This window comes from Onychostruthus taczanowskii, unplaced genomic scaffold (assembly GCF_017590055.1).
Source record: "Onychostruthus taczanowskii isolate IOZ18803 unplaced genomic scaffold, ASM1759005v1 scaffold10, whole genome shotgun sequence".
Classification (NCBI taxonomy): Eukaryota; Metazoa; Chordata; class Aves; order Passeriformes; family Passeridae; genus Onychostruthus; species Onychostruthus taczanowskii.
In genome coordinates this window covers 2906073-2914870 of record NW_024496526.1, presented here as the reverse complement: position 1 = coordinate 2914870, position 8798 = coordinate 2906073, and the positions used below count along the sequence as shown (strand labels likewise).

The 8798-nt window shown below is 61.5% G+C and overlaps 1 protein-coding gene across 1 annotated transcript; it reads left to right on the top strand.

Moving 5' to 3' along the window:
* Positions 1 to 3471: 3471 nt before the first annotated feature.
* RUFY4 (RUN and FYVE domain containing 4) lies at positions 3472 to 8543 on the top strand. Its single transcript, XM_041405176.1, is given in 11 exon segments — positions 3472 to 3517; positions 3695 to 3792; positions 4298 to 4350; positions 4691 to 4826; positions 5087 to 5193; positions 5347 to 5490; positions 6120 to 7200; positions 7276 to 7382; positions 7979 to 8125; positions 8235 to 8389; positions 8392 to 8543. Coding segments are annotated over 11 exon segments (2226 nt in total).
* Positions 8544 to 8798: the final 255 nt, after the last annotated feature.

Here is an 8798-nt window from a genome sequence, read left to right as displayed (position 1 = left end):
ACCCCGACCCTGCCTCAGTTTCCTTACGGTACTCCCTGCCCACCCCAGCCCTGAATGGCAGTGTTTGCACACGGGCAGGGGGGACTTCCCTCCCCCTCTGCCAGTCCTCCTTGTATCCCACCAAGCCTCTCCTCGGGAGCCTGAGGACACAATCAGGGACTCTCCACACAGTGGGGACACCCCTTCCAGTGGGGTCTCTCCCCAAAGCCTGACTGACTTGCCGTGCTGTGGGCACAGAACTGCCATGGGAACCTCTCCCTGCAGGACAGCTCAAACGGGCCCCGGGCACTCCACCTCACCATGGTGAGCTTGCACAGGGCAGGGGAACAGAGTAACAGCGTGCAGCCCCCTGGGCACCACACATCCCCCATGCACCCATCGAGACAGTGCCAAGAGGAGCAGGCAGCAGCACCCCTGGATGCTGCCATGATGCCGTGCTGGTGCTGGGCAAGGACCCAACCCCACGGGGCAGCTGCTGGTGCCAAGCGTGGGCAGCGGCCATGCCAGGCATGGGCACTAATTGCATTTGCCTTGGGAAGCCTCCCAACAAGCAGCAGCATCAGGGTGGGGGTGCAGGAAGTTTGGGTGGGCCCCCACACTTCACAGCTGTCCCCCACAGCTCTGCCTGGCACCCTGGCGGTGGTAGAGGGCTGGGGGGCAGAGGGGGCCAGTGAGCCTCAGGGAGGTGACATCACCGCTGGCTCCATGGTCCCCCACCCCCATTTAATTAGCAGATGGCCCCCGGCTCCCCCCGCCCCCCCACCCCGGCAGGCAGCGCCAGGCCTGTGCGGGGCCATTAGCTTTATTGGCTGTGCTGAACCGGGGCCAGGCCTCGTTAATTGAATTGCACCCATGCCAAGGATGGGTGAGAGTCTTCTCTGCCCCCCCCCAGCCCCTGGCACCCCCACCCTGGCCCTTGGCTGGGGCAGGGAGAGCGGACCCTGCTGCCAGGCTGCTGCAGTGGCGCGGCGGGCAGGGACACGTCCCCCCTGCAGGTGTTGGGGTCTTGCCCTTGCAGTGCCTGGCACAGGGCACATGGGTGGGTACAATGAAGGGCACACACCGTGCCCTCTCAGCCTCTACCCACGCCAGCCACACGTGTACAGCTTGCACCCACACACGCAGCCACATAGCTGTGCTTGCACAGCCTGCACACACGTGCAATCACACGCACGCCTGCACACGCATGCACACACACACACACACACACACACACACACACACACACGATGATGCTGATGCTCCACTGCCACCCAGCACCCTGCCCAGCCCCTATCCAGTATGGGGTGCTGTGCCCCGTGCCCACTGTGGCACACACTGCAGGGTGGCACGGGGCAATGGCGTGCTGAGCAGGCTGGGGTCACTGCCTGGGGCTCCCCTGTGCTCCCCAGCTGCACCTACAGGCCAACACCCACCCGGGAGCCAGGAGGGTGCTGGGAGGCCCAGGCTCCCACTCAGCATCACTTCCTACTTTCACTTTGGTGTCAAGCAAGGCCTGGCCGAGGGGACACGGGTGCCCCCGAAGACATCCAGGTGACACAGGTAGGGACAGCATGCTCTACAAGGAGGGGCATGGCAGAGGATAGGACACAGGCATCGCTGTGGCCATCCACCAAGATGGTGGTGGGGAGCTGGATGGCAGTGGGTCCCCCTGGACTGGTGGGTCCCCCTGGACTGGTGAAGGCATCGCTGTGGCCATCCACCAAGATGGTGGTGGGGAGCTGGATGGCAATGGGTTCCCCTGCCTGGACTGGTGGGATGGGCTGGCATCACCTTTGACATTCCCCCCACAGGGGTTTTTCACCCCCCATCAAGAAGGAGCCCACAGGACAGGGCTGACACAGTACAGGGCAAAGTGAATGAGGTGCACTGCTGGGTTGGGGGCTCCCTAACAAGAGGGAGCCTTGTCCAGAATGCTCTGGAAAGAGCTTACACACTGGCTCTGGGTATAGCCCCCATGTGGAGGCCAGATGGTTGGGGAGGGTTGAGGTCCTTGCTGGGGGGGCTGCAGCTCCTGCAGGGGCCTCTGTGCCCAAGGGCTGTTGTGCATGGGGGTGGCCTCTGTGCCAGGGTCTGCTGCTGGCTGCTTGTAGCAGAGGATGGGCCCTGGATCCCCTCCACAAAAAACTGCGGCAGGTTCTTTAGAACATTCCGAATTTCCATTCTCATTGGAGACAATCAGGGTCCCCCATGTCTGACACTGTCCTTCCTCTGCACCCCCAAAAGCTGCACATGGGGACCAGCCTTGCTGACCCTTTCCCCAAAACTGGCAACCCCCAAAACAGGGAGCTGGGTGCTGGGGGCTAAGCTGCAGTGCCTGATGTGATGTGGGCCAGGCAGGCTGTGGCTTCTGCAGCCCCACCGACCTCCCACACTTCCTCCTGCCCAAGGTACAAAAGGAGAAGCAGGCAGGCACAGCGTGGGCACAGGGACATGCCAGAGCACCCGCAGCACTCAGCAAGAGCCTCGGGGCAGCCCACAGCTCCTGGACACAGGTAAGGGGTTTCTCTTCCCAGGGGAAACTGAGGTACAGGTAGGGTGGGCAGATGCAAAGCTAGCTCATCCGGGGTCTCTCAAGAGCACTGGAATGGGAGTGCAGGCAGCCCGAGTCCTGCGTCCTGTCCCTCACTGTGCCGTGGTAGAGGGCACAGGGCACTCGCACGTTTGGGCACACCGGTGCCCCCACTGCTGTGAGTGCAGGTGCACCCTGCTGGGACACCCCCCACCCCCAACACACGTGTGCTGCCCCACACCAGCCAGATTCCAGCCACAGTGACAAGTCACAGACCTGCCACTTCCACGGGCTATTTCCCTCACCCTGTCCCCAGGCTGCCACCCACCCGAAAATCACTCCGCTGCACTGTGCCCTGTGGCCGCCCACCTCATGGCCACAGCTCACCCAAACCTCATGCCAGCCGTGCAGGCAACCTGCTGTGCCAGAGGGCTCTGCCTAGGGAGCTGAGCTTAGGGGGCTGCATATCTGGGGTGCTGTGCCCCCTTGCTCAGCTACCCAGAAGCCCCCACATTGGTCATGATGTGAATGAGGGAAGCGAGAGCAGAAGCAAAAGCAGCACTTCCCCTGCGCCAAACCCACATCCTGAATCCTGGCGAACAGGGACAGGGATAAGGACAGAGACACAGTAGGGATGTGGTGGGCTCAGCCCCAGGAACTCCCCAATGAATGGGAGCAGAGGCTAAGGACATGCAGGGGCAGGGCACGTGGACAACTAAGAGGGTGCAGGATGGGACACCTTTGTCCACCTCAGCTGTTCTGGCCTATGTAGTGGGGGAACTTGGGCAGGGTAAGGGGTGCCTGGACCTTCCCTCTCCCACCTTAACAGCAGGCAGCTCTGGGGTAGAGCAGGGGGAGCAGACAATCTCTCTGGCACAGAGAGTTTGGGGGTGCCAGGAGGGTGCCAGCCTAGAACTTCTCATCACTGGCCCTGCCTCTGCAGATCCCTGTGAACAGCCATGGCAGGGGAAGGGGAGCTCAACCGTGTCATCAAGGACCTGCAGAGTAAGTGTGCCAACCAGTCCCCTGCCAGCATGCTCCCTGCATGGCACACCTCACCCTGGCCATGCCAGATCCCTTCTTGCATCCAAGTCATGGGCAGTGGGCTGTGTCACTGCCAGGGTGCTCCAGAGAATCTCTGCGAACCCTGCCACTGCTGCCAGCTCCCCTCCTCACTGCCAGCCCCTGGGAATCGGCAGTGCCAGGAGGTGGCTGTGCTCCTTGCTCCCCCTGCTCCCCTCCTTCATCCCAAGTTCCTCTTTGTCTTTGAAGAAAAGGAGGCTCGGTGGGGGATCTTATCACTCTGTACAACTATGTGAAATGAGGTTGTAGCCAGGAAGGAGTCAATCTCTTCTCCCCAGTTACAAGGGTTAGAACAAGAGGAAATGGCCTCAAGTTGTTCCAGGAGACGTTTAGACTGGCTATTAGGAAAAATATCTTCATGGAAATGTTTATCAAGCATTGGAACAGGCTACCCAGGGAAGTAGTAGAGTCACTACCCATGGAGGTATTTAAAAGACGCGTGGATGTGGAATTTGACTACATGGTTTAACGGTGGATTTGGAAGTGTTGGGTTAATGACTGAGCTTGATCTTGAGGGTCTTTTCCAACTTAGATTCCATTATTTCATCCACCATGAGAAATCCCCGAGGCCAGCTGTTGTGAGGCAGTTGAGGGAAGAGGGGTAGGATGGGAGAGGGTGCCGTGCCAGCCCAGCCCTGCCATCCACAGAGACCGTGGCCGAGCTGAAATGCAGCTATCAGGAGCAGAACCTGCCGGTGACAGACGGGAGCCGGGAGCTGCACAGCCTCTGTGCCCAGCTAGAGTTCCTCCTCCAGGTACTGCTGCTGCTCCAGCTCTGCTGCTCCCTGCCTCATTTCCCCTTAGGCACAGCTGAGAGCAGAAGGGACCGTGTGTTAACTATTCAGGGGCTGGAATAACCCCACCCAGCATTGTCTGGCCCTGGGTATCCCCAGCCACCTGGACCAGGTTCTCCCTAGTCCACATGTGTAATTACATGTGCTGCAAAAAGAAACTGAGGTATGAAGCCAGTGAAGAGAGGGACACCTGGACCAACGCTGCTGGGGGAGCTGGCTGGATTCCAGCCCCAGAGGGGACAGGCTGGGGGGAACAGGGGATGCTCCCAAAAAAGAAAGTCCAAGCTTGTACCTCTGCCAGTTTGACCTCAAGGAGAAGAGGAGCTTCTTTGGGCAGCGCAAGGACTATTGGGACTTCTTGTGCCAGGGCCTAGCACGGTGCCGGCAGGAGCATGAAGGCATTCACTTCGTCACCTCCCTGGACAAGGTGGGCATGGGCTGGTGGGATACCCAGGGACTTGTGCACACACACGGGCTTTTGCTTGCTTGTGGGTGCACATGCACCTCTGCACAGGCACACACTCACCTGGGCACCAAGCATTCACCCACTGGTGCTATAAACAGTTTTGTCCCCTCTGGGATCCCCACTGCACCCCAAGCCTAGCCCTGGGGACCCTCTTTCCTTGCATGGGCTGGGAGGGAGGTGTGTGGAGGGGCAGACTGGAGTGACAGGGATTGATAGCCCTCTCCCCTGCAGCTGAAGACCCCTGTGGGAAGGGGCCGAGCCTTTCTGCGGTACTGCCTGGTACACCGGCAGCTGGCAGAGTCCCTGCAGCTCTGCCTCCTCGACCCTGAGAGCCTCTGGTGAGAGCAGGGGCACAGTGAGGGGATGCTTGTGGTGGTGGGGGACATGGCCAGGGTGGGCAGTGCCCTGCAGCAGCCAGTCAGCAGAGGTGCTGCAGGCATGTGCACCTGTCCAGGGCATAGAGGATGCATGAGCTTGTTTTGTGGTTGCAGCGAGTGGTACTACGCCCGTAGCCCCTTCCTGAGCCCCAAACGGCGAGCAGAGATCCTGGGCAGCCTCTATGAGCTGGACTGTGTCACCTTCCACCTGGCTCTGCACAGGAGTGACCTGGACACCGCCTGGCCCATGTTCTCTGAGTGAGCTTGGGGACACTGGGGCCACCAGGGGCATTGGCAGCACTGGGGATGTCAAGGGCATCAGAGCCACCTGGGGCTTAGCATTGCAGAGAAGCATGTGTGCATTGCCCCACTGCCCTAGACCCCACACAGCACTCCAGATGTGCCAGCTCTCCACATGTGACTCCAGGAGGGCACAGTCACTGGCACCAGCACACAAACCATGCCTGTAATCATGCCACATGCATGTGTACACACACACACACAAAGAGCCATCCGCTGCCAGGTGTATCCCTGCTGCAACACCGTGACACTGTGACATCTGACACACAGGGACACACATATGTGCTTGCACACCCTTGCCCCGGCACGCTTGTGGGAGGCATCTTGGATGCAGCTGTTCCAGGACACTCACACCTGCTGCTCACACGCTCGTGTGCACAGCCTGGCACAAGCGTACAGGCTTGGGTCAATGGGTGCCACATGTTCTGTGGGTGCTCAGGCTGGTGGCACCGACATCGCTGATCCCCTGTCCTGCTGCCCCAAGAATTCCTAAAGGCTGCTGTGCCCAGCGAGCCTAAATGGAGGGTGGTGATGCCCTCTTCACCTTGGGGGTGACCTAGTAGTTCTGAGCCCTGTGTCCCCTCTAGGCCACTGGTACGGCCCAGCCCGGTGATCAGGAGCAGCCCAGCAAGGACAGCCCTGCAGACAGACGGGATCAGCACTGTGGCACATGGATGGCCCAGTGGCACTGGCCATCCCACTGTGGCACTCCATGGGGCACCAGCCCATCCCTGCCCACCCACTTTGGCTGCCCTGCAGGCAGGGAGTGTGGAAATGGAAGATATAGAGGAAGATGTAGAGGATGGGGAAGTGAAGAAGGGCATGGAAGAGGAGGCTGAAGAGGAAGTGGAGAAGGATGACAGTAAGAATACAAAGGAGGTGAAGGTGGAGCACGTGAAGGTGGAGGATGTGGAAGTGGACATAGAGGAGGATTTGGAAGAGAAGTATGAAGAGTTGGAGGAGGATGAGAAGGAGATGAAGGATGTGGATGTAGAGGAACTGAAGGATGCACATGGCACTGGCAAAGCAGCCCAGCCTGATGGTGCTGGAGAGCCTGGCATGTCCCCCCTGTCCACCGGCACAAGGTGCATGCTGGGGTCCCTGTCACTGGTGCCCAGGCAGCCGGCTGGGACAGAGGAATCCCTGCAGGCACTGGTGTCCCAGCTGAGGGCCGAGCTGGCTCAGCGCGAGGCGGCGGCACGGGCGCTGGCGGCGCGGCTGGCGCGGGCGGAGCTGCGGCACCGGCGGCAGGAGGAGGGCAGTGCCCGGCGGGCCCAGCTCTGGGCACGGGAGGCGGAGGCACTGCGGGAAACCAACACCTTCCTGCAGCGGGCACTGCGGGCAGCGGTGGCGGCGGGGGACCCGGGGGCGCTGGCACGGGCACAGGAGGAGGCACGGGGCTGGCAAGAAGTGGCAGAGGAGCGGGGTACCCAGCTGGCCAGGGCGCGGGCAGAGGCGGCGGCGCTGACCTCGCGCCTACAGGAATGCCAGGAAGCGCTGGTGGCGGCAGGACGGACGGACATGGTGAAGGATGCTGGTAGCTCAAATGAGGTGGCCGCCGTGGAGGAGGTGCTGCGGCAGGCACTGGAGCTCGCCCGTGGTCCCCAGGAGCTCCCAGGGGCCCCCCAGGCAGAAGGGGAGCCCAGCACGGTCACCAGCATGGCCATGGTATGGGGAAGTCCAATGGGATCCCGCGGTGGGGTGGGGGTTTGGGTCCAGGATTGAGCCCCCACTCTCCCCCAGCGCTTGGCCAGCCTGGCTGCCACAGCACAGGAGGAGACCTGGCAGAGCCGGCAGAAGCTCCAGGCCCAGCAACAGGAGATGGCACGGCTGCAGGAGGAGCTCAGCAGGTTGGGCAGGGACCCCTACTTCCACCACCCATCACCCCGGAGTGGGACCTCCTATCTCCACCTTCCACATCCTTTCCCCTGGGGCCCCCAACGGTGTCCTGCTTGGACACAGCCGAACAGCAGCTGGGGATTGGCAGAGGGAGGGAGGGAGGGAAGGAAGGATTTGAGGGGGGAGGACTGGAGGGAGGGGTCAATTTGGGACTGATAGGTGGGTGGAAGGGTAGGTGGGCAGAGAGCTGGAGTGGTTTGGCGTTAGTAGATGGAGGGAGGGAAGGAGGAATCAATTTAGATGAATGGATAGAGATGGGACGGTGGATGGAGAGACACAGGGATGAGAATTTGGGGTGAGTAGATGGGTGGGTGGGCACAACGCCAGGGGTATGGATGTGGAGAAGGATGGATGAACAGTGGGAAGACGGATGGGTGGCAGATGGCAAAGTGGCTGTGAGGATGGGGAGAGAGCTTGAGGATGGATGGGCAACAGCAAAGGGAGGGAGGGAGGAACCAGCGGCGGGAGGTTCACCCGCATGCATGGAGGGATGGAGACACGGCCAGCTGAGCGACAGGGGGACCGTGTCGCCACTGCCCCGCGGCAGGGCCCGGCAGGACGGCGAGCGCTGGGCATCGGCGCTGCAGCGGGCGCAGCGGGAAGCGCTGGAGCGGGAGGCCACGCGCGGCGCCGAGCAGGCACGGCAGCAGGAGCTCATCCGCGACATGAAGGAGCGGCTGCTGGAGCTGCTGCGGTGAGAGCCGCGGCGACTCCACGCGAGGGCAAGGGGACCCAAACTCCTTTGCCCAGAGGAGGGCACCAGAGCCCAGGCAAAGCCAGTGCTGACCTCTCCCCTCCGGCAGGGAGAAGGATGCCCTCTGGCAGAAGACGGAGGGCATTGACACCCCGATGCCCACTCCGGTGCCCCGCGACCCAGGGCTGTGTGCCCGCTGCCACAAGGATTTCCGCCTCCTCTCCCGGCGGTACAACTGCAGGTGGGCTGTGCGGGGAACGGCGGCTGGCACTGGCACAGGGCGGGCTCAGCTCTCACCTCCTGCTCTCTCAGCAGGCTGTGCCAGGGCAAGGTGTGCCACACGTGCTCCGTGGACATGGGCAAGCACGGCCGCTGCTGCCTGATTTGCTACCAGCAAAGGCACCCGCAGGCCACATGAGTGGGGACGGCAGCCCTGGCACCATGTCTGGGACACCTCCTACCCTGGCTGCCTCCTCTTGGACTTACTGGGTACCTAGGTGTCCAGGGCCTGCATGCAGGTCCTGCTGCCCAGCATTTTGGGTTTGATATGTGTCTTTCTTGCGGCTGGTCCACAAAGAGAAAAACTACTAATATCTGCTAACCCTGTGTCTTCTGTGTCGTCCATCAGTCACTGCCAGATTGACACTGGGGTTGGGTGCAGGGTGGGGAATGC